This window comes from Parambassis ranga, chromosome 2 (genome assembly GCF_900634625.1).
Source record: "Parambassis ranga chromosome 2, fParRan2.1, whole genome shotgun sequence".
Lineage (NCBI taxonomy): Eukaryota > Metazoa > Chordata > Actinopteri > Ambassidae > Parambassis > Parambassis ranga.
Genome location: NC_041023.1, coordinates 40,392,695 through 40,417,771, shown reverse-complemented (window position 1 = coordinate 40,417,771; position 25,077 = coordinate 40,392,695). Strand labels below are relative to the sequence as shown.

Below are 25,077 nucleotides of genomic sequence, written 5' to 3'. Positions count from 1 at the left end.
TCACAGTTAACAGATACCACTGCGACACGAAAAGCAAGAAAAATCAATTAACGACAACCCTCAATTCAATCAATTTTCCAACTTTATTGTTATTTCTGGAATGCCATCACATTCCTGCAGGACTGCAAAGGGTCAAACCGTCATGTTTAGGTAGCACTCCTTTTTCCATTACTCTACAATGGTTGTTCCTTTAACGTGTCTTTACTTTGTGGCTGTGACCATCTATTATTGCGTTTCTTTCAAGAACCTCATCACGCTGCTAAACCGTTCACTTTCTGTCGGCAGCTCTCTGGAAGGCTATGGAGGAAAGCTGCTTAAATCAACTCCCTGACAAAGATGGTTTAAATTTCCTAACTATGTATATTTTCTAAAGTTAGCCATTAAACAAACATGCCATAACTTTTGAAAGACGCCCTCTAAAGCTGTGGCAGACACAGGCCCCCCCGGTAACACAGAAATGAATAAAATAAAGATACAAAAAAAAAAAAAAAAAAAAAAAAAAACAGATTCACAGGAGACAGGCAGTGATCACCCAGTGTGCATTTCCACCATGTTAAATTGCTCAGTCCTCTAGAATGTCCTGTCCCCATTCCCCCCACTGTGGCCCCTCTGAGCCTATCTGTCCAATGAGTTCATGTTGGGCATTTTAGGTAATGAGTTCCTCTGGGCACAGCGAGACAAGTTACGCATCAGGAAACGGTTGGTAACAAAACATCCTTATAGAAGACAGAGAAGACTGGGACAACTGTTGGACATCTTTTCCCCCCCACTTCCTTGGATACAGGGTTAACGTCTTTAAGGTAGATGGCCAATGTTCTCCATTGTCATATGTAATTATAGAACCTGCTTCCCCAGTCGGCTGAATGTAGGTGGGATCGTATAATAGAAGGGCAGGGTGGATGATATGGGTAAAGCTGGTGTCCATACACACTACAAATCAGAGCAGAAGGAAGGGGGAGTGTATGGAGGAGATCCACAAGCTCAGCTTTTCTTCATGGGCTTTTTTTTGTTTTTTTAAAGAGCAGGGAGGTGACGGGTTCAGGCTGTATTCAGTAGGTCCTGTATGGCTTTCTGTTGTGTCTCGTTCAGCGTAGATACGCACTGCGTCCATAATCCTCCCGACACCTGGAGAAACAAAATATAACTGTCAACTTTTGAAGGTGTTCTTGTACTTAAAATGAGAGCAGTTGTGGCATCGCTGGCTCACCTGTACTTGACGGATGACATTTGCAAGCCGTTTGCTGCATGCATCTTCACTTTTCACCGACTCGTTTGCGACCCCATCAGCGATGATAAGGAAAATCTTAGGGAGGTTGGAGTTGTCTGGGCCGAGGACGATGGGGTTGTTGCTGCAGAGAGAAGCAGGAGTTTAAGTATTCCAAAGACACTTCCATCTCTGGAGCTAGGAGAAAAATCTTATTTTAGGCATCCTACCTCTCGATTAGGTCACACAGGAAATCGAATGTGTGGACAGCCTCCTCTTTGTCCTCGTTGAGGGGCAGCCAGCTGAGCCAGTGAGGAAGAATCTCATTCACATTGACGCACTCCGGCCGGAACCTCGTGACCTTTCCAACAGCAGAGATGCAGTTCTCTGTAGCGTTGACATTCTCCTTTGAGCGCGACTCAGGTGCCTGGATGACTCCAACCAGCAAGGGGAGGGCCTCTGAACAACCAAATGTTTAGATATAATTTAGCCACCCACAAAAGCTGCCACATAGAAAAGAAGGGATCAGTGACTTACTTGTAAAGAACGTGCAGTAGCTTTCGCCTCCATACTGGGCCATCACGCCAACGCCATAAGCGGCGGCCTGCCGGACCTCAGGGCTCGGGTCACACAGTGACGGCAACATCTGTGGCAGGAAATAGTCTGCGTACTTGAAGGAGGAGGGGCTGCAGTGCTCCACCACGTCGTCAAAGATGCATAGACCCCACTGTCTGTCAGCCCATGGCCTCTCAGGACACTAAAGACGAGCATAATGGTTTAGAGACACCTGCTGTGTGAGACCATTAGCTTCATTCACTCATCTGAAAACAGGAAGCACTTACTATTAGCTGGACGATGAGTGGCAGCAGCTGTTCAAACCATGGCAGCACCTTCTCTTTGTAACTGCTGAACACTGAGTGCAGGATGTCCGAGACTTTGGTGAGGATGTAGACGTCATTCTCATCCTGACATACACAAAGATGAGGTCAGTTCCTGCAATACTGTATCTACACATTTCCTCGGAAAAGTCTGGAAAAAACATTTACCTCGTCTTGTAAGGTTTCTTCCACCTGCTCATCATAGTCTTCGTCCTCTCTTTTAGCTGTGAAGCACAACAACACTCAATACTCAGTCTGAGGATTTGACATGTGACTGAAAAAAAAAAAACATATGTATTCTGTGGTGACGCCTCACCTTGTCTGAGCTGCTGGTTCTTAAAATGCTCCTCCAGCTTCCCTTTGAGGATTCCACCCAGCTCCTCAAAATGCTCATTGTTCAGGCAGCCATCTCCCATCAGCTCAATACACTTGGCGAAAGAATGCATAATTTCTGACAGCACGTCTGAGTCTGGCTCAGTGCCGATAGCCTTGATGAGGGCGTCGCACATAAAGTGCCACATCTGGGTGAGGTACTCTGGTCCTCGAACCCGAGCACACTCCAGAAGGAGAGGCATCGACTCTGCGGCCGCCACTCGCACACGTGAGGTAGTTAAGGACAACACCAAATGATTTTCTCACATATTAAATCTTACTTCAGTCTCACTAGTCAGAAAAAAAGGATATCATCATGGAAGTAGAACTTCAGTAGAGGAACCATCAGCTTCACCACCTGCTCTGTGTATTCCACAAACCCCTCCTTCAACTCTTTGGCATAACACACCTAGCAAAACAAAACAGCATATATTAATAACAAGTCTGAGAAAGATCCAATTCGGGGACAAGTCTCAGAGCTCTTCTCACCAGCATCTGGCAAGCAGTGGCCTTCTCCTCTAGCCCAGCTGTCTTGATGCCAAAACTCTGCTGGTCTCCCAGGTTAACAAACTCCCAACCCTCATCCTCTGATATGTTCTCCATATCCTGGGCTGTAGGGGAGACATTTTTATTTATTCATTTGTAGGTTTCATGCTGTCCACAATACAGTTTTAAAAACAACTTACTGTCAAGGAGAGCCACCTCCGGCTTGATGGAGGCTGTCTTCATCAGTGGGCCCATCACCACAGGCAGGTACTGCTGAAACTCCTTCCCCAGGATCTTACACATCCTAGCCCAGGCTGAAATCATGTAGGAGATCTAAAACGAACATCATGACAGGGTGACTGTGCAGTCACAAACTGGATGGTACCGAGTCATGTTAAGAGGACTACCTGTGGATCATCATCCTCCAGGTCATTGAAGTCTGTCTGGGTCTTGAGGAGCAGCTGCATGACCGCAGATGCATCTGGCATGAACTAGTACAAGAGATAAGAAATGGTTGTTAAAAGCCTGAAGACATGGTTGAAAAGCTTTTAACGAATTAAAATCAATGTGTTCACCTTGTCCTTGCCCACAGCCAGGCCAATGAGACTGATGCACTCGATGGTCTTGCCACGCAGCAGCCGCAGCTCCTTCTGCACAGCGTTCTCCACAATGTGTTTGAGTGAGGGCATGAAGAGGTCATAATATGGCACAAACTTCTCCTCTGCAGTGTCAGCAACAGAGGCAATGGATGTCACCACCTGCTCCAGGACCAGTTTCGTGCCCTTCTGGATCAGCTGGATAAATTAAAATGCAGTGAAGTAAGGCAGTCACTAGAGCTCCATGTGTGTGCAGACATTTATTTGTACCTCTTGCAGCTTGGCAACCATGATGACATGAAGGTGCTGCACCAAGCTGTCCAGATAAGGGATGAGCAGTGATTTGGGACAGTCCTCCGTGAAGTTGATGAGGGCAGCAGCAGCGTGTGCCTGCACCCGAGGGTTACTCTGGTCTTCCATGGTCTGAAGCAGGGCTGAGATCACCTTATCGTGGAATTTCTTTTGAAAGGTTGGGGCAAAGTCTGTGGCCATCTGTCCAATAGCATTGCAGGCTGCATAACGCACCCTTGGGTGCTAGGGAGGGACAAGGAGGCCAAATTTAAAACCACCATACAAGAGAGCACCTACTGTGCACACAAGTCTGTAATGTCAGCAACCAAATATTTGGGGGGAAGAAAGAAAAATATGCCTTGAAGAAACTCTTACAGGGTCAGAGCAGAACAGCAGGACAAAGCTGACGATCTCCTGAAGAATGGCCTCCATCTGCTGGTGGCAGCCCTCACCAATAGCAGACAGAGCCATCAACCCAGCATGCCGGTACTTCCAGTCAGCTAATAAAACACAGGATTAATACAGTTTTAATTTGAGGGCTTCATGTCTTAGGGCGTAATTGATTAATTCAATACTTACGGTTCTGCAGCATTTGCATGATGTGCTGTTTGATCATGGGCAGAATGATCTTTCCTCCTAGACCACAGGCGATTCTGTCCAGAGCGCTCTCCCCAGCCACAGCATTACTGGTCAGTCACAAGAACACATAACTCAGTGAAAAATTGTGGCCAATATTTTATGGGTAATATTTTGCGGGGTGCTTGTGATGCAAAAAAGCCTTACCTGTCGAAGTCATCATCCTCCAGCTCATCAGCCATTGCCCACTCATCATCGTCCTCAAGGTCCACCATCATAGCTAACATCTGAGGGACTGTGAATCAAACATGGATATTGTCTTATAAACTCCCCTGCTCATTTTAACCATCCATGGCAAAAACCATGTAATTGGTGAACCACATCCTCACCACTCTGAGCTACAATAGCCGTGTGCTTCCTCAGCATGGCTGCTGCCGTCTCCGACAGGGTGATGATGACTTCCAGTGCTAGCTGCCTCTGCATGTTTGTCAGGTTGGTGTCGGCACACAACTGGGAGGACAGGAAATTGTGTTGGCCAAACAGTTCCAAACGGATGATGAAGTGCTTAACAGCAGCAGTGGCTATTTTACCTTCAGACAGAGCTGTAGTGTGGCCTCCAGGTTGGGTCTCAGGTATTTAGGTGCCGTGTCTGCAATTTCCACCAAAGACTTGAGGACAGAGTCATCTCCCTGGTAGCACGACTCATTCCCCGCCTGACCAACAACAGATGAGTTAACGCCGCAAATGAATGTACTATGTTCTCCTCAAAGACTTCACAGTGCTGGTGTGTTACCTGCAGGATGCCTGGCAGCAGGTCAGCAAAATGTTTCAGCAGGGCTGTGTTGCCTTCGTTGGACAGGACGAAGGATGCGGTAGCCCGAGCTGCCAGGGTACGAATCTGTGAGGAAAAATGAAAACACTTATGGACAGGAAAGGACTCCACTGTGATCACATGCCAGTGTTGCACACCTTTTTGATGTTCTAACCCCATCCAAAAATGTTACCTGTGGGTTTGCTTGGTCCTGCATGCACTGAACAAGCATGCGTTTTATAACCTCCATGTAATGCTGCTGCTGGTTGCCAAAGATTCCTGGAAAGTTCCTAAAATGAAGGAAAGACGCACACCAGTGAGCCAGTGGTGCATCGGCATGAAGCTGTGATTTGACTTGATGTAATTGAAACTTACCAAAATATGTGCAGAGCAGCCTCTCGCAGACTGACATTGTCAGAGTTCACAGAGTCAAACAGGAACTTGAGCAACTCTGGCCACTGGTTATTCCCACTGTCATCTATAATAAAGGAAGAATTATTTATCTGTATGACTGAAGAGAAGAGCAAATAATCTAATCTGATAATCAGTTACCAATTAGGTTGCGGGAAAGCTCTGCTGCAATGTCGCAGACCTTCTTGCGGATGTTTGGTGAGGTCTCCTGCTGGATGCTGGCCAGCAGTTCTGTCTTGATGGCTGTCTGCATCTCCATGGTCAGGCCCGGATAAATCTCCTCAAAAGAAGAGGACAGCAGTCGCCGCAGCAGCACAGCCGCCATCTGTTTGACCTGAGAGGGCATCATGACATCATGCTTTCAACAATGTCAGTTCTGACAGTTAAAGAGCATCATGTGACACTATGATGCTGCTGTTCCAACAAAACCTGCAGCATCTCTAAAAGGCAGAGTCACTCTGTCTGGGCCAAGCACCTCTACCTGCTCCCATTTCAGGACTCTAAAAATACCAGCCTTGAGGTAAAGAGAAGGAAGCATAGGGACCAAGCAGCTGGTGAACTCAGAGTAAACATAACCGCCCAGATGCCACACAACTGACTCATATCCGACTCAAGTCATCGTCATCAGATGACCTGATATGTCAAGGATAGTATAAGAATGACCCGGTCAAGCTACAGATATATCAACGATTAATGTACAAACCTCCTCTGCAGCAGATGCATCTCTGACTGCCTGCAGCAAGAATGTAATCTTGTTCTGGCCCGGGATGGTGTCGTAGGTCTCCTGCAGAGAAAATGAACACACAGTGGTGAAGATAAGGCACTCAAGTTCGGCCAGAATTAACCTGTGCCAGACTGTGACAAGTGTCACTTTGAGTGTATTGCAGCTGTAGGGAAATGGCATTTTAAACATGGCAGGAATTCCACACTAGAACAGATGTCATGGTCAAACAAAAGTAAACAAAGCAATTTTATTAATCATGTTTTGCGATCCACTCGTCTATGGGGATTTAACACACACTGCGTGCCGCTGATTTGTTTAGTTCCCAGTGTTTAGTCAAATAAGAAATGCAAACTCACATGAGGTTCTATAGGGAGCAATAGTTGTTAGGGTGTGTTCTGATTAAAATATTAAACAATCATGTGTGAGCAGGATGTTTTTTTACAGGGTTAAAAAACAATTGATGCATTTACTTAAAAATAAAGCATCCTCAATGGATTTCTGGGCGTCGTCAAGTGGATGCATTCGCATAACAAACACACGATGGGCGGGAGCATTGCTGTGGCAACAGTGGTGTGGGCAGAAATCAGATTACTACTACTACTATTAAGTAGAATTTGAATATCCCACTACTTCAATAGGCAACTCATGTTGTAACCTGATTTCCACACATCTATTTGTTTATCAAGACATTACAATACGTTTTCAAAGCTAAATGCTTTGAAACGTTCACTATACAACTTCCAGGCTGTGTCCCTGCACATCAGGTCTTCCTCTCACCATATCTTCAATTAAAACTCTGAAGCCACCTATTAATGTTGAGAAGCTGCAGCTGGCTTTAAGCCCTTTATAGATGGATCAATTTCCATTATGTGTGTAAGACAGAGAGAGGCAGACTCTTTATAAAGGATGAATTCCAATGAGCTTAGCATCCCGGCAGACAGTCTGTTTTATAAAAGAAAAACGCTGACTGCCAGCGGCGGGGGGAGAGTGTGATAAGATTTAACCACCTCATCCAAAAGTCGAGCTGTGGAAACAAGGCTTTGCGGCGGCAAGAGGGGTAATCATGGTGGGAAAAGTGAATAGGCCAGCTAGATGCAGCCCAAACAAATCCTCAGAGAAGCTAATCCAGTGAGGGGATGACCCGAGAGGAGCATGTGTACTGACGTGCCTGAAACTGAGATAATTAGTTTTGGGAGTAACATTAAACCGAACTACAGAATGCAGCAGCGCGTTTACAACTGCTATGTTAAGACTGACTTTCAGTTCAGAACACTGAAGGCCATCTCGTAAGCTCGCCCTTTGAATGAACTGGCTCGATAACGCCATCTATCCCGACAGCATTAAGCTCCATCATCGCAGTAATAAAGTAGTATGTATGTCAACATTCAATTCATGTGTTTAATCTTTTGGTAAGCCACTGTGACCAGCGCTAGCTTGCTAGCTAACAAACTAGCAATGTTCTATAGTGGCTACTTAGCTTCATGCTAAGGACTAGCTTCACCGTCAGCTGGAGATTTTCAGATTGGTACCCGACAAACGGATCATTTCACTTTAAAAATCAACCCGCCTGGCCTTCACACAGACCCACACGCAGGCATAACCACACCATGTCACGACAGGGATCGTATGTGTAATAACTGCCTTATGTCCCCGTAACTACGCAATATGGTGGAGGTAGTTAGCGCTAGCTGACTAGTTCTCGGATTCACATTGCACGTGGGCTACCTAGCCTGACGTGAGTGCTTACTGCGCGCGGCCAGGCTGGGCAGCTAGGCGGTTAGCTTCTGCTAACCTGGCGCGGGTTTCGACAATCCCATAACTTGTCAGCCATGAAAACAGCCCCGATCCATCCTCTTACCTCCGCTTGTTTCCTGACGTTGTTGTCAGGGCTCATCAAGTTGCCCAACAGGAGGTAGAACTGCTGCTGTTCCGCCATTGCAGTGAGATCCAAAAAGACCAGCCGGGTGAAGAAGCGGCGAAATGAACCCGGCAGACACTGCTTAGGTCACACAATGCTGCTGACGTCCTATTGGCACATTTTATCAACACAGCTCACATCTCATTGGAGCAGAAACCTGCAGCGGACACACGCTTATTGGCTGACGTGGATTCTCAGCAGGAATTGGATGAAGCAGACACGGGAAAGTGAATGCGTTGTTACCATGAGCTTATAAAGAGTGAGTAAAGCGCGGGAATTTATTGCCTTATTTATTGCAACTAAGCCTAAATTTATTTAATTGCTCAACTGAGCAAATATTTGTGCTTATGGTTTATTAGTTTGTGTCTTAAGTCCTGTTTAAATTTAGTATAAAGTGGTAATTAACGAGAAAATATTATTATTATTATTATATTATTATCAAAAATACGACAGTATCCACGTAAAATTCTTCTTCTTCTTCTTATTATTATTATTATTATGATTATTAGTAGTAGTAGTAGTATTTTAAAATTATTTGTCATTTTACGTGGATATTGTCGTATTTTTGTGAATAGAGTACATTTAATGTATTTATTCCCTTATTGTCGTGATATTAAAAAGCCTGCGAATCCCTGTGAAATTTAGAAGCCTGTATATATAGATTTATTTTATTTTTGTATATATATTTTTTTGGCATTATAATAGCACTTGTTGACATAATTACACTGTTATTTACGCCATTGCCAGTTTGTGTAGGCTAGTACGATGTTCTTCCACTAGGTGGCAGACAAACCTTGTCATTGGATGATAAAACCTGGGTTCCTTTCCTCAATGAACCAAAGTTAGAAATAATAATGGTGAGTATAAATAAAAAATGTAAGCGGAGATAAGTGATAATCTGTCATTTTCATCACAACCTCCATGTTTAAATCAGTGTAGTCTGCTGCCATGTGTCTGTGGTTGTTCTGGGATGTTCTGGGTAATAGAAGAAAATGTTTTTTGTGCACACAGACTCATTATTATTATTAAAATTATTATTATAGTTATTTTCAGACAGGGGAGACTTAAAAGCTGAAACTACAGAGTTTGTTGCACATGTGGACCTTCGTGTGTTCTTGACAGCACCCCTACTGGTGCTTAAACCTCACTCATAAGGTGCTCCTGTTCACAGGCTCGCAGCAGAGCGCACAGCTGTGCGTAACGGGCTGTGTGTGCGCGCAGACGCCTTAAATCAGCAGGAATTCAGTGATGAGTCCAAGGTGAAAGGTAAGCCACAGATTCATTTGATTAGTCACTGATTTATTACTGAAGTCAGTGGCGTGGATTAGCCCACTCACCGCGTTTTTGTTCAGTTTATGCGCGATGTTGATGGATTGTGCGCCAACCCCCCACTCAAAAATGAAAGTTATTTTAAAATAACTTTTATTTTTGAGTGGGGGACACATTTTAACTTAAATGTCCAGCTTTTGAATCGGCGCTATAATAATAAACAGTTATTATTATGTTTTTGGGGAACATTGCTCCTATGTGACCGACGAGACTAGATTCTATGCTAGTCTACAGCAAATATATTTTTTCTGTACAGCCATATTGGGACACTTTTGTATTCACATATTTCCATCAATTGCCAAACATTGAATATATTTCTTATTCCTTTAGCAATATGTGAAGACATTAAGTGTTAGGGCACAGATTAATGTGCTTTGCTCTTGTTTTTAACCCAATAATTGTTACATGATGACCAGAATATTGTGGACTGTGGAGTAGATTAGTAGTAGAGAGTCAAATGGAAACAGAGCTGCTAATAACTCTCACCATATGTAACAGCACCACTGCTGCTAATGTATAACCCCCTAAATGGAAGTGGCATTAAATCATTGAACCGGAGGCCTGAATGTGTGCCCACAGACCTCCACAGTTTTGCGTGAGGTCAGCCTAAAGTGGAAAAAATAAGGAAAAAAGAGCGAGTTCAGAGCTGAGGCTATGATGGACAGGCGGCTGGGTGTTGGGGTTTTCTCCACTCACACAGACCAAAATTCATGGAAGACTCTGAGGCTGTGTGTGTGTTTCACTTGTATTTATTCAGGGAAACTTGTTAAAGCCTTATTTTTTTTCCTGGAAAACCAAAGGATTTCAGTTTTGGTACATGGGAATTTTGCACCTTGCAGACATTTAACAACTCATTCGTTTTTACAGTTAAAGTTTTGCTTTTACAATAGACCTTGGTCAAGAAATAGCTCCAAAGCTTTTTCTATTTTCTACACAAGTAAATAAACAAATATATGAAGAGTAAATAAGACATTTGGAGCTTGAATTTCTTTCAAGATCAGCTAAGAAATAGTTTACCTAATCTTGACACCTAATTTTTGCACTTTTCAAATTAGCATATCTCTTAGATAGTCATGCAGTTTAACTTACATGCATATAATTCACCACTCAAATGTCATTGGGGTGCTTCCTAACTTCTAAACTGCACCGTCTGTGTGTGTGAGACTCCTGTGTGCAGAGTTTTATTGCGCTAGTAAAAAGGTAAACCTCAGTGACTGCAGGGTTTCTTAAAAAAAATCAACACAGCCAGCCTTTAAAACGGAGTGAGCTGAATGTTTGAAGTATTAAAAGTCAATATTTCTTTGTGACACACACAGATCTCTTTCACAGTGGAGCAGTATGTGCTGCTGCACAAGGCTTCCATTCAGGGCAGTGATGTGGGGGGGCGGGTGCTCTGGTTTTTGGGGTTAAGAGTTGTTGGGTAACCACTGTAGGCCTCCTCTGCAGCTGCTCGTGGATTAATGGAGGCCTTTGGAGATTATAGCGATCACTGTGTTAGTGATAAAAGGACTTTAAAATGGTTCCTAAACTCCCTATACATTTTAAGAATCATACCATCATACTCATTTCTTCAGCTGACAGCTCGTTGGCTGTCTTCAGCCCCCCTAAAGTCCACTGTTCATAGCCCTGCTCTCCCCTGCGTCTCACTATGTCTGTAATCTGTCAGCCTCTGCAGTGACAGGAGGGCTGTAAAAACAGAGCTGGAGGAGGTTATCCTGAAGTTTGCATAGGAAGGAGCCGTTCATCCTCTCAGCAGGGTTTGCTTCTCTGCTGTGGTGAGACTGAGGCTGAGAGAGATGAATATCCTGCTCTGTAGAAGTTTGGGGATGAGGTCAGGAAGTGTTATTTGTCTTGTTATGCTCTGCTGGGCACACACAGACTAAAGCAGCCTGTCGTTTTTCACTGCCTGTGATTTATTGATGCTATTAATTTCTGAATGAGAGGTCGCCCCTTCTCCTTATGAAATTGGCAGCCACTACTGTAGCCACGCCTGACTGGTGTCTCTGTCAGATGTTTGAGGACCTGTCATAATTTCTGCCTGTTGACACAGACAGGAATGGGGTTGATAGAGCATGAAGAGGATGTGCGTCCATTGTAGCGCCTCTTGATCTATTTACCTTTTCAAGGACAGCGCGTGCCAAAAACTGAGTATGCATAATTTTCCAGTATTCTTTATTGTGATGGTGTTGTGTTGTGGTGTTGGTCATCAAGACCGGATTTGTTTGTTTAGGCAAACAAAATGTTTGTCTGCATTAATGAAGTTTACTATTGACTCTGTTCACACAGTCATGATGACACTGCAGCTGTGTGGACACATTCTCCTTCATTTTCTGGGCTGCCATGGTAACGAATCCCGGGTATAGGCTCATCCTGAGGCCGCCTATACTGCACCTTCTTGGCTAATGCTACGTTCATAAAAACTTTGGTGCTTGGCCTTAGAGTAGTTATGAGGTTTGTCCATACAACACACAGGAAACAGCAGTAGGCATTTTAGAACTATATTGAGAATCTTTAATATTTAACAGCAAGTGTGTATCAGGTATCTTTAATGCTTTGCAAAAACACCACAGTTCTGAACTTTAGGGACCAAAACACAAATGATCCAAATGCATGAGCCGATTACCACCTTAATGTGACCTCACTCTCTTGGGAGAGTTTGCTCTGCACAAACACAAATGCCTCACACACACACACACACCCCACCTCCCTGCACACACACTCTCTCTGGTCAGCGTGGTACTGTGTGCCCATGTGTAACAAGTTCTCGCCCTCTTCTTTTTTTTCTCACCATGTGAAGCGCCGGGATCGGGGCCACTCCACTGTCTACGGAATCTGCGGGGTGGAATGGTAAACTAGTAAGTTTATTTTCCTGTATCTTTGAACAGTGTGTGTGCGTGTGTGTGTGCGTGTGTGTGCACGTTTCCCCTGCTGTGCGATTGCTTACTCTTTTGTGTTGCTTCTCTCTAACTCAGCTACCTTTCCTTCTGCGTGTTTCCTCTCTGCAGGCATATTTCTCCTCAAATGATCTATACTGTGACCCCTCACCTCTCCTTCCTCCCTTTTCACCCAGCATAGCCCTCTGTCTCTGCCTTTGGAGACAACATGTTTCACGGATAGCCATTTGTTAATACTCAGCAGGGTTCAGGTATAGAAATTTCCTTTGTTCTGTCTGAGGCTTAAGTGCTAAAATTGGCATGGGGATGGTGTAGGAGAAAGGAGCAGAGGGGAGGCAGCGGGACCCACGATCAATAACCTCAGTCTGGGTTGAAAAATTGTTCGAATGTGTGTGTTTTTAGAGCCTGACTATTAAATTGATGAACCTTTTGTCAAGCAGGGACCACCTTGTGTGCGACAGTGGATGATTACTAAAACTCCCCATTATAAAAAGAACATCTTTTTTTCAGCAGAAAATGTAATTTATATTAACTTATCTATTTATCACATTAACAAATAACAATTACAGGAATAATAGTGGGTTTACAAATCTGTGAAATGCTCCTTTGTGTGTATCATTAATTTTAATGGCACATTAAACATTCTCTTAGAGAGGAGGATGCTGGTTTAGTATAAATATTCTTTCTCGCTGTCTTCCTGAATGAATAAGAGTTGTAGTAGAAATGGTTCAGTTGTAATCATGTGACTTAACAGGGAACATCCATTCATGATTCATGAGTTGGAGTCAAGCCAGGCAGGTGATGCTAAGGTAGGCAGCCAACGATGTGCAACAGCATCCACCTCATTCAAAGCAAGCATTCCTTTCATATGCATATCTGTGAAGTATTATTAGTTAGCATTGATTTGTGTTCATCTTAGTTTTGTTGTGGTCTCCATGACCAGAGTTTTCTGTGATTTGGCACATCAGTGTTGTGATCAGCACTTTCAGGTGATATACCCACCTTTGAAAAAGAGACAACTTCACATTTCTTGTTTTTCCTTCTTTTCCCTCCATATGCACGGATACAAGTATTTCCAATCACCGATAGAGACCTTTAGGTGTGTATTGACAGGGTGGGACTGCAGCTGCATGCCTTTACATCATATTTGTGTCATCTGTATCAAAAGAAAATGGACCGTGTTGATGAGAGGACAGAGGGAGACAGAGAGGAGTGAGGGGGAGATCAGTGCAGCTGCGCGCCTCTTTAGGATTCCTGCTCTCTACCTCCTCTTGCCGGGGCCAAACCGGCATCATTAGGTTTGGCAAATTACCCGAGCGGCCATTGTGGCGCAGCCATGGCACGTTAGTGTGTCTTTTTAACTGTGGCTAAACTCAGTCTATTCACTTGTAAAAGAGAGCAGCCATTGGCAGATAGTTGGCAGGTTGCACAGAGAGGCCATTCACCCCGGTAGGAAGGAGCTGAGAACACTGCCTCGGAAATGGTCCTCTCTGAATATTTTGATGGAAAGACTTCGGGTGCCCTCTCAGTGTCCATTTGCTCCAAGTAACAAATTTCCATGAACTGACTTCATTGGTAATTAATATCACTGTTAGGTAAGAGCCGTGTGAAGTAGAAGCAGATTTCAGAAGAAGCATTGTGGATCTGATGGCTGCTGTTGTTTTCTGAGTTTTTTTTAATTAAGGAGGAATTCAGAGTTTGAAATCCCAGTTTTTTAGGACGGTGGGGAGATTCTTGTTTCTTTTCATGATACTTGGATGGACTCCAAGCACTCTGGTGGAGAGAGTTTAAACAAGAGGCTGATATACAAGGGTCAGATGCTGGACTACCTCCCTTTATTTCAGATGCCATTGAGGAACAAATTACAGGGCTTCTGAATAAAGAAATATCACTTGTAATTAATTTCCCTGTCATATATCCTCCCAGTAAAGATGATTAGTCCAGATTTTAATGAAGCACACTTTACATGTACATGCAGTGTCTCGGTATGCTGGTGGACGCACTGTTAAATACTTTCAAGGTTCTCGAGTGCATCCTTTGTGGCCAGAACATGACATATATAATTATCTATTGCAAAAAAGAATGAGTGAACAGAACCTGCTGGTCAAATGGCCACAAAAGAGGGCCATTGACACCTAATTTAAATCATCATATCCTTTTAAAAACACTGAAAGTATCCAAGTGAGACATTCCGGAAACAAAGACAAGCACAGGTAGCAGAAAGCACTGCATGTTTCTTTAATGTCGGATGATTCTTTGTGGTGGGTGTGTCTATAATTGTTTAGGCTTCAGCATTCTGTAGTTGTTTGGTTCAGTAGAGAAACAAAATTCCAGCCATTGGCTTCACGTTGAAAGAAAAATTGAGGTTTTGTTTTAGGTGACAGAAACGTCTGTGCTATGTAAAGTTTGTATAACTGTGCTGCAGAGGTTTTGATACTCTGTCCAAACACTTGTTAAAGTGTCACAACATTTCAACTTAACTGAACTCCTGACGCTGCAGCTGCTCCTTTAAAATTCTGCAGCGTTAGTGTAAAATAAAACAGGAATTCCAGGATAATTTGGTGCGTAAATGAACTGAAGCTTTTGAAGTAATCTGTTTCTGTAGGTGGCAGACAACTGCCCCCTTCCTCCACTGTGCTTTGCTGTGTATCTTTTATTTCACATCTGTGTTTCCTCCAGGAGAGGAATCACAGAGCTGCTACACTTGTCAGTAAGTGGTGAAAACCTCCCAGTCTCCAGTCTTAGCTGTGTTCCTGCTGTGAACAGGTCACATGCAGTCCAAACACAGACAGGTCACATGAGACATTGGAGGCTCTCTATTTCCAATCTCTACACAGGTTGTTAAGGCTTCATGGTGTTATTCCAACACGGGTGGATGCATTAATGAATGTTCTGATACACTCAAGGCTGCAGGAAAGATAATGTCTGCAACACTTTTCTACAAATTGCAAAATTGGAGCTCCTGATGTCTGGCTAGGAAAATCAAATCTTTCTAGCTCAGGCTAATCACAGAGTACAGAGAGTCTGTACATGTTCTACTACCCCCAAAGAATCTGATTGACATTGGCTGTTGTTCCCCCTCATTGTGTTGAACAGACGAACCCCCGAACATTAGGCAGGGAGAGCAGCTCGGCCCCACAACAAAAGCAGGGCCAGCGGTGGAGGCTCTGGCCCCATCGCTTCATTAAGCAGCAATGTAAGACCCAGCAGGTTGAAAAACTTCTGCCTTCACACACATTCAGTCCTCCCAGTACACAGCCAGACATCCACTGCCTCCATTCCTCCAAAGAAAGAAGCAGCTATAGGGAAAACACAAGTTTGATACCACGGGAATTGAGAAAGTTTCTTCAAATTCAGTTTGTTGGACATGAGCATAGACTCATAAGAAGTTGGTGATCATCACCAGATCACCATCTTTAAGCAGATCTGATGTGGCTCTTTTTAAAATGAGCTCTGTTGACAGCACCCTCGGTTCAAGAGTCAGCCTGAGAGCGATCGTTGGCTCTGGCCTTTTTGAGGTGAATTAACTGTGACCGAGCCCTGCTGACAGTGTGGCCTGGACACCCACAGCAGAGGCGCTGCTAGGCTGAGCAGCAGCAGGACTAATGTAGATGGATGGACGCAGAGAAGGGAGGGGTGTGCAAGCCGAAGCCTCTTTATCGCCTCTGCTCTAACAGGTGTTTCCTGAGGACCTACGAGAAGACTGGATGTGGGTGTAGCTATGGTAACATCAGGGCGGGCCCTCTCCCCCTGTGGCCTCGTGCTGGTCATCTGTGCATCCATGTGTCTGTGCCAGCAGCCCTTGACTAAACCTGCAGAGTGCAGTAGAAAGGAGCATCCTGTTGTCTCCTACCAAGGTGAGTCCCTCTCCACCCATACATGTCCTTGCTTATATATTGTATTTAAGTGATCACAGGCTCAGGAATTTGTTGTTTGTGTGCATGGCCTGTCTGCTTCATTATGTACACGGGCAGGTGCACAAAAGCAATTTGGATTCAATCGCCTCTCTGAAAATCACTGTTGTTCAAGTGGAAGGTTTGTATCCAGGTTGTATTGTTGCCCTCTTTCAGAGAGTGGAACTGAGACCAGGTGCCTTTGCTTCATATTTTATGTGAGATGAATAAAAAATAACACAGAGCTTGAGGTTTGATGCGATAAGATAATAAAAAGTCTGGCAGCGTAAAAAAAGGCTTTCAGGCGGAATTAATGAGCATTAATAGTATTTTTCTGTGTTTACTTGCGCATCAAGGCTTACAAAGGACCACATTAAAGGGTGGTGTAAAGCTGTATATGAAATGAATAAACATTTTGTTGTCATGTCTGCAGCGTGGTCTCATTAAATGTTCCTCCTCAGCTGTCTAACAAAGGGTCTTTGATGGTATTATTTTGACTGGATGTCAGTTTAAATTCAGCTCAATGCTTTCGCTGGCTCTGTTATTGTTTTGAATGCATTTGTCCCACAGACCGGCTATCAAATGGAATGAACAAGCATTCACTCGATTGAGGCGGCAGCAGTAATTTGCCTAAAACACTAAGGGAAGGATTAATTTGTTGCACTTATGTATGTGGTGTATGCACGCTTCCCATTTCTCATCGGAAACAGATGTATAAAAACACCGTCTGTGTGTTGAAGATTTGTAGCAAGTTGTGTTTTACTTCCTGGAAAACTGACTGAGCCTCCATTCCCGCATCAGGTTCAGAGAGCATGGGGAGCTCTCATGCTGCAGGATCAGCTGGTCAGCTGAGTTATGGGAGGGAAATGTAGTCCTTGGTTGTACTGCATCCTTTATTCCACCGCACACATAACGCCTTCCCTGTTGTTCTGCTGCTTGTTTTCCCTTCATCCATGCAGCACTCAGGACATGGGTGTCGGAGTTCTCCCATCCAGGAGTGAAGGATTTCTCCCAGCTGACCATGGACCTGCACAGAAACCAGCTGATTGTAGGAGCAAGGTGACACAAAAAACACAACCAGAACACAACAGAATCACATTAAAGTGTAATAACTGACCTTAACATGAAAAATCCTTCAAACAGGAACTACCTGTTCAGATTGAGTTTGAGCAACGCCTCCCTCATACAGGTAAGGTTTATCAGTTTGTTGGAAATTAGCATACATATGACAGTTATCACAGCACTCCAGACAATTACCCACTGCTTTTCTCCTCAGGCTACTGAATGGGCACCAGATGAAGACACGAAGCGTTCATGCCAGAGCAAAGGCAAATCTGAGGTACATTTTTTTTACTCAGACATTTATTTTGTTAGATTATCAACAAAGCAGCTGTTCATGTACACTTTGCATGTATTCACCTGCAGGATGAATGTCAGAACTACATCCGGGTTTTGTTGATAAGTGGGAGGATGCTCTTCACATGTGGGACCAATGCTTTTACCCCCGTCTGCATAACCAGGCAGGTTGGTACAGCATCATTGTTGTTGGGGTCCAATCGGAGTTTGATCAATCGATGTTCCTATTATGTTCAGATACAGATCATTAATTAAAAGTTTTGTGAGTAAAAGCTTTCTCTAAAAAAAGCCTTTTCGTTCTGTGTCAGGTTTTTAACATGAGTCAGGTGTTGGACACAGTGAATGGTGTTGCCCGATGTCCCTACGACCCACGCCACAACTCCACTGCCATGGTAACGGAAAAAGGCGAGCTGTACGCTGCCACGGTGATCGACTTCTCTGGGCGTGATCCTGTCATCTACAGGAGCCTAGGCAACATGCCGCCACTGCGCACAGCACAATACAATTCCAAATGGCTTAATGGTGAGCAGAGCACTGCACCGATACGTTCTCTTCCTCAGACCTGTAAACATGTCTGCAGATGTCTTATCTTCCCAATTCTCACGTCGTCCAGAGCCTCATTTCGTGTCTGTGTACGAGATCGGTCGCTTCGCCTACTTCTTCCTGCGAGAAACTGCTGTGGAAAATGATTGTGGGAAGATGGTGTTCTCTCGGGTGGCTCGGGTTTGCAAGAACGACATGGGAGGCCGTTTTCTCCTGGAGGACACATGGACCACCTTCATGAAGGCGCGGCTCAACTGCTCACGCTCAGGAGAAATCCCCTTTTACTACAATGAGCTGCAGAGCACCTTCTACCTACCAGAGCAAGACCTGATCTACGGCATCTTCACCACCAATGTGTGAGTGATGATCTCCATCAAAGGACAGTATCTTTGATATGTGCTCATGATAACACTCTCCTCTCTTTCAGGAACAGTATATCTGCCTCTGCTGTTTGTGCCTTCAATCTGAGCTCCATCACCCAGGCCTTCAATGGACCCTTTCGTTACCAAGAGAACCCGCGCACTGCTTGGCTCTCCACCCCAAACCCTATACCCAATTTTCAGGTAATTCCTTAAATTGAAGTAAGAACAGAAATGCACCCACTAGTTTTTGATAATACCTTCTTCCTGGCATCTCAGTGTGGCACGCTGGAGGAGGGCGGCCCTGGTGGAAACCTGACAGAGCGCAGCCTCCAGGACGCCCAGCGGCTCTTCCTCATGAATGATGTGGTCCAGCCGGTCACCATCAACCCTCTGCTCACCCAGGACAACCTGCGCTTTTCCAAGCTGGTGGTGGACCTCGTGCAGGGCCGGGATGCTCTGTACCACGTCATGTACATCGGCACCGGTAAACGAGGAGAAAAAATAAATAATCACGTCTGAATTAAACTTGTGACTAAGTAGTTGTGTCACCATCAGAGTACGGCACCATCCTGAAGACTCTCTCCACAACCAATAAGAGCCTTCATGGCTGCTACCTGGAGGAGCTCAGGATCCTCCCTGAGGGGCAGGTGGGACCAATAAAAAGCCTCAAAATCCTCCACACGGACCGATCGCTGTTTGTGGGGCTCGATGACAGGCTGGTGAAGATCCCATTAGAGCGCTGCTCCAACTATCCAACTGAACGGTATGATCCCACAGTCTGCAAGCACAGAACAAGGTCAAGAAGGAGGCCATTTGTTTTCTGGTGCTGTGGGTGACGGTGTAGATTTACTGATTATTGCTCAAATAGATTTATGAGCTGTGCCATTAAACAGACAAACTTTTGAGGGTGTCCAAACCTGAAAGCAAATGCTGACAAAAATGATTATGTTAAGAGGCCATTTTATTTTGCCTGTTTCTGAACTGTCAGTCTGTATTTTGGCACAGCACTGCAGACACTACATAAGCAGGCTATTAATGAATTTGTTGGCAATAAATACACTGCTGGAATGTGTTGACAGGCTTTTAAAATATTGTATAAAGTCAGTATTAATAGCTCTTGAAACACAACAGAAGTTCTTCTTCTTCTCTCACAGTACCTGCATGGAGGCTCGAGATCCATACTGTGGCTGGGATCACAAACAGAAGCGCTGCACCACCATTGAGGAGAGCTCCAACATGAACCAGTGGACCCAGAACATCACAGAGTGCCCAGTAAGACGCAGTCTGTCTCTTTATTTAAAAATAATTAACATTTAAAGGACATTTATCAACCATAAAAGTGTCATCTTCCTCTCTGGAGCTGAGGAACCTGACACAGAATGGTGGTTTTGGACCTTGGGCGCCATGGCAACCTTGTAACCACAACGACGGCGAGGGATCCATCAGCAGCTGCATGTGTCGGTCCCGTACATGTGACGGACCGGTTGCCAGATGTGGTGGTTTTGAATGCAAAGGTCCGACCATCCAGGTGGCAAACTGCTCCAGGTGCAGTTGTTTTTCTGTTGCAGACCTCTATTGTCTCCATGCTGAGTCGGGTGGTGTTCACAGTCCCTGTCTGACCTTTTGGTTCCCAGGAATGGAGGTTGGACGCCGTGGTCTTCATGGGGCCAGTGCAGCAGCAGTTGCGGCATTGGATTTGAAGTGAGGCAGCGGTCCTGCAACAACCCTGCACCTCGGCACGGTGGGAGGATCTGTGTAGGCCAGGGTCGAGAGGAGAGGTGAGGGAGTCAGCATTCTCATTGATGAGATGAGGTCATTGATTGTTTCTGTGTGTGTAACTCCAGACTGTGCAATGAGAAAAAGCCCTGTCCTCTGCCGGTGCTGTGGACGGCATGGAGCTCCTGGGCTCACTGTAGCGCTGAATGTGGAGGAGGGGTCCACTCCAGGACCAGAACCTGTGAGAATGGAAACAACTGTCCTGGATGTGCAATGGTGCTGCAATGATTTAATGGCTTTCTCTCAATCTAAATACAACCAAAAACTAGTGTTTGGAATCAGCTTCCTCTGTCCTGTCTTTCAGGAGTATAAGGCTTGTAACCTGGAGGCTTGTCCTGAGGTTCGCCGGAACACCCCCTGGACACCATGGATGCCGGTTAATGTCAGTCAAGATGGCTCGCGGCAGGAGCAGAGATTCAGGTACACATGCCGGGCGCTGCTACATGAGCCGCAGCAGCTCCAGATGGGCAAGAAGAAGGTGGAGACACGATTCTGCCCCAACGACGGGTCCGGGGCCTGCCAGACTGACTGTGAGTTGTTTTTTTTTGTATTAAATCGGTGATTTTTCTCCAACTTTGCAGTGGTAATTCATAAGTAAATAATTGTGGGTGCCTGTATGTGTTCAGGGAAATTGTTTTTTACCGTGTCCCACATTGCACCTCATGTCTGGCTCCACTTGAATACTTTTCCCTGTTTGGGTTGATGTGTGTCTTTGATGTTTTTTGCATTGCAGCTTTGGTTGAAGACTTAGTGAAGACAAGTGGTCGAGCTCTGTCCCTACCCCAAGGTGCCCAATGGGGATCATGGGAAATGTGGTCCAGCTGTTCTCAGCAGTGTTCCAGTGGCTTCCGAACCCGGAAGCGTAGCTGCTCCACAGTAGAGGGCAGAACCAACCCCAGCGCCTGTGTGGGATCTCCTGTGGAGTACCAGGACTGCAACGCTCAACCCTGCCCAGGTAGCATTGAGGTTCTGACCATCACACAGTCTCATTAGCAGAAATATTTACATAGCTGAAATGTTTTGTTTTTAGTCAGTGGTGCCTGGTCCTGCTGGTCCTCCTGGTCCCACTGCTCATCCAGCTGTGGAGGCGGTCACTACCAGCGGACTCGGACATGCAGCAGCCCACCACCTGCCAATGGAGGAGACATCTGTATAGGCCTGCATACTGAAGAGGCTCTCTGTAATACACATGTCTGTGAAGGTAGTAAATCATAGTTTGAAAAGTGGATGTTTTTCATAATTGTTTCAGCATAAATATGCTTCATAGATCCACCCTGTCTCCACCAGATTAAATAACGGTGCCTGCATTGGTCCTGGTGGGAAATCTCTTCCTCACAGCCAGTTGCAAATCAATATTTGTGCTGAGACTTCAAACAATGTAGCTGTTAACACTTAACCCAGCATGCACTCGCTGAAAGCAGAACAGAGGACTCAGATGTGCTCAAATGTGAGCAGGACAGAGCTTCAAATTTAAGCATTTATGTAAAAAGTGGACCAAAGCATCTCTTTTAGTTCTTTAGTCAGAGACGTTGGGAGCAAATTGGTGCAATCAACTCCTCACCAGTTAAACACTTTTGTTCTGTAATCAAACTCCTCAGCTGATGCTGAAGTGTTCTGTCTGCAGGCTCGGGAGAGTGGACCGAGTGGGGGTATTGTGATGAGGAGGGTATGCAGCATCGCACCCGTCGCTGCAGTGATGACCAGGAGGCCGAGGTCAGCGCCTGCCAGGGCAACATCACCCAGTCCAGGCCGTGCCAGCCTCATGAGGTGCCAGGTAAGCACATGGAGTTAATGTCAGCAGTGTGCCCACTTTGAGAACGGTCAAGTAACTGCTCCTTTTTGTAGTTTGATCTTCTGGAGCTGCAATGATTTTTCTTCACTACATTAATGTCTTTTCCTTTTATTCGGTCTCCCTGCAGTTATTTTGCCTGGCCAAGAGGACCAGAGCTGTGGAAGTGAGTGTCTTTTTTTTCCACTCAAATTAATTACACAACTTCTGAACTCCTCAAGTCCCATCTGCTGGGCTTCTCTTTTATAACACATCCAAACCAAATCGGCAGTTTCATTAATTTATTTTTTTTCTCCTCATGTGGTACCATATTGATGTTTCTCTGGCCCTATGTGGCCAAAACGTGCCATCGATTTTGGTCTTTTGAAAAAGTTAGACAGAACTTCCATTCTGATCCTCCAGCAGCAGAGTTTCAGGTGATCATTCGTTTGTGTATCAGTGCTTCTCCCCAGGTTGCCAAAGCTCACATGCACTAGCCAGATGAGTTGACATGTGCAGCCCCCAAAGGAGGATTTTTGTCACCTCTAATACTTGTTGAAGCTACCAGCTAGCAACAATTCCCCTTATGTCATTAGGAATGTCCATCCAAACCTAAAATCAAATCTAGATGGACTCTTAACCTTAATTTCTAAGCTTATTATCAGCCATGCGTGTGTCTCATTGCTTTAAAGCGCCTCTCCATTTTTTAGCCTTCACCTTGTTCCAGCTGGTAGCTGTTGGCTCGGCCAGCTTCTTTGCTGCAGCCCTGCTCTCAGCACTGGCCTACACGTACTGCCACCACCTCAACCGACCATCAGCAGAGTCAGCGGTCATCCACCCGAGCACACCCAACCACCTCACCTACAACAAGCAGGGCAACACGCCAAAGAATGAGAAGTACATCCCCATGGAGTTTAAGGTACATTGTGCACACCATAGAGGAAACGTGATATAACTGTAAAAGTGTTTTTTTCTTTATATGAAAAAAATGTTTTTTGCTCCACTCTGCAGACCCTAAATAAGAACAACCTCCATGTGAATGATGAGACGTGCAACCACTTCTCCTCACCGCTGCCCTCCAGCAACGTGTTCACCACCACCTACTATCCTCCGACTCTGGGCAAGTACGACTTCCATGCAGACTCCCCCTGCAGGACCTACATGCACAGCTGAGAAGAAGAACCACCACCTCCACCAGGTCACTCAGATTGTTTTCAGGTCAACTCCAAAATGTCATTTTTTATTTACCAGTCACATCTTGAAGGGTCGGTTCACCTTTTTTAGCCTTTACAAGCAGAATGTGCAGGTTTTCATTCAATAATGAGTTCTTTAATGGTTAAAGAGCTATTCTGGCTTGAGCATCTCCCTTCCCCTGCTCTTCTTCAAAACACAGAGTTGCTTGTTTTCTGAGGAAGAAGTGATCGCTGACTCAACTAGCAGCAAACCAATCATTATTGAGGAGCTGTGTGTTGTCACATCGACTGCAGTCCTTTCATTTATGTGTTTAGATTGTTGATGTTGAGATGCCGTGGCTGTGAAACCATTCCTGCAGGCCTGGAGCTAGTCTGCAGACATTGCATGCACCTGCACTGGACTTTTGATGGTCGGCTTGGACTGTCCTCACTGTAGACTGATTTGAAACACATGCATGATGAGAAACTCGCAGAATGGAGTGAAGAAGTGACTCTTATTTGCTTTAAGTTTTACCACAATGAAGATTCTCGACACACCTCAGTATGTACTGTATAATGTAAACAATGCATGTTAGGGGACTTTCTTTCAGCAGATGGTCTGCGGCCTGAGAAAGGTCCTTTTAAATTGTGTAAATATACCCGGTCCTTCACATCCCCATGTTGTGAATGTTATTGCATTGAAGGTATGAAATCACCAAATATATTATGGCTATACCTTCATATCTTCCACACAGTGTCAAAATAGCAACACAACATCATCAGTAATTGTGGTAATGAACTTGTTTCTTCACAGTAAAATGCAAAAAGAGAGGATAGGCAGGAAAACAGGAGATATTTGTAGAAAAGCTGCAATTAGTTGAGTCATGGCTGAGGTTTGTTTGTTTTTTATCAAAAGTACATTTCAGAAGTCATATTCAGTAAATTATAGTACAAGTAAAAAGCATATTATCCATATTTGGCCTTTTATTGTGGCTGTACTTCCTGTACCCCTGGAAAAACATGCAGGTTATGGTTATATGCAGGGTAACACGTTTGGTGCTTGTGTATATGTTTTCCACATCGTTGTGGGTTATGTGTTACCTGAAATGGTAAAAATTATTATTAGGAAATCATAAGATTCTTAATATAAATTCTGAAACAGCTCATTCGTAAATTCACACACCTTAAATTGAACCAAATTCTAATAAATGAGTTGTAAATTAAAAATCAAATACCTGCAATTAAAATAATTTCAGACAGTGTTGTTAATATTTAAGTTAATCTGTGAAAGTATTTGTCATATCTTGTGTTTCTAAATTGTAAATACCATGAAATGAATTCAGGTGTTTCTCACCTTTGTTTTCTGTGTTATGTGGCATGAAACAAACAGCTGGACAATGTGTGTGTTTACAAGTAAGAACCATTCACACTTGTGGTTTGGATCGAAATGGAACACGTCTGCTTGTGAGTCTGACCTAACACTGCCTTTTTTTGACACTGTGAACTTTTGGTACTTTATATTTTTGTATACTATACACTGTATGAGAATAAATAAATCAGTTTTGGTGCCAATATTTTGGTTCCATGTCCTTTAAAAACAAAATACACAACATTGATGTTTGTTTGACCATTTATATTAATGTGTGTTTATCTCCTGAAGTGGGTTGACGAGCCGGAGGACACAGGTCACCAGGTGCTCCTCTTTTAGTCCCCACAC

General features: G+C 44.5%; 2 protein-coding genes across 2 annotated transcripts; one reads left to right on the top strand and one right to left on the bottom strand.

Moving 5' to 3' along the window:
* Window positions 1-64: 64 nt before the first annotated feature.
* On the bottom strand, window positions 65-8,372 carry kpnb3 (karyopherin (importin) beta 3). The gene is made up of 24 exons (XM_028400765.1): window positions 8,208-8,372; window positions 6,329-6,409; window positions 5,767-5,959; window positions 5,590-5,692; window positions 5,408-5,504; window positions 5,197-5,301; window positions 4,994-5,116; window positions 4,793-4,913; window positions 4,611-4,698; window positions 4,407-4,513; window positions 4,203-4,327; window positions 3,807-4,070; window positions 3,516-3,734; window positions 3,348-3,431; window positions 3,141-3,273; window positions 2,944-3,065; window positions 2,767-2,863; window positions 2,399-2,683; window positions 2,251-2,306; window positions 2,047-2,169; window positions 1,742-1,961; window positions 1,435-1,663; window positions 1,208-1,349; window positions 65-1,125 (listed from the first exon to the last, which is right to left on the bottom strand). Exons 1-24 carry the CDS (start codon window positions 8,283-8,285, stop codon window positions 1,039-1,041), a joined length of 3,282 nt encoding a protein of 1,093 aa, XP_028256566.1. The 5' UTR covers window positions 8,286-8,372; the 3' UTR covers window positions 65-1,038.
* An 83-nt stretch (window positions 8,373-8,455) lies between these two features.
* LOC114432633 (semaphorin-5B-like) lies at window positions 8,456-24,774 on the top strand. The gene is made up of 24 exons (XM_028400766.1): window positions 8,456-8,526; window positions 9,439-9,533; window positions 12,394-12,451; window positions 16,168-16,347; window positions 17,343-17,442; window positions 17,527-17,572; window positions 17,660-17,722; window positions 17,809-17,907; window positions 18,048-18,261; window positions 18,353-18,638; window positions 18,710-18,845; window positions 18,921-19,128; window positions 19,200-19,407; window positions 19,799-19,916; window positions 20,005-20,189; window positions 20,279-20,422; window positions 20,489-20,636; window positions 20,725-20,950; window positions 21,154-21,375; window positions 21,451-21,621; window positions 22,045-22,194; window positions 22,340-22,375; window positions 22,899-23,107; window positions 23,200-24,774. Exons 4-24 carry the CDS (start codon window positions 16,212-16,214, stop codon window positions 23,359-23,361), a joined length of 3,267 nt encoding a protein of 1,088 aa, XP_028256567.1. The 5' UTR covers window positions 8,456-8,526; window positions 9,439-9,533; window positions 12,394-12,451; window positions 16,168-16,211; the 3' UTR covers window positions 23,362-24,774.
* The last annotated feature ends 303 nt before the right edge of the window (window positions 24,775-25,077 follow it).

Bases quoted from the DNA above. Each gene is read 5' to 3' on its own strand.
- LOC114432633 (XM_028400766.1), top strand. From the start codon at position 16,212: ATGGTAACATCAGGGCGGGCCCTCTCCCCCTGTGGCCTCGTGCTGGTC. The intron at 18,262-18,352 runs GTGAGCAGAGCA...CACGTCGTCCAG, and splicing joins CAATTCCAAATGGCTTAATG to AGCCTCATTTCGTGTCTGTG. The intron at 20,951-21,153 runs GTGAGTTGTTTT...TTTGCATTGCAG, and splicing joins CGGGGCCTGCCAGACTGACT to CTTTGGTTGAAGACTTAGTG.
- kpnb3 (XM_028400765.1), bottom strand. From the start codon at position 8,285: ATGGCGGAACAGCAGCAGTTCTACCTCCTGTTGGGCAACTTGATGAGC. The intron at 2,864-2,943 runs GTGAGAAGAGCT...TTGTTTTGCTAG, and splicing joins CCACTGCTTGCCAGATGCTG to GTGTGTTATGCCAAAGAGTT. The intron at 1,664-1,741 runs GTAAGTCACTGA...TTGGTTGTTCAG, and splicing joins CTACTGCACGTTCTTTACAA to AGGCCCTCCCCTTGCTGGTT.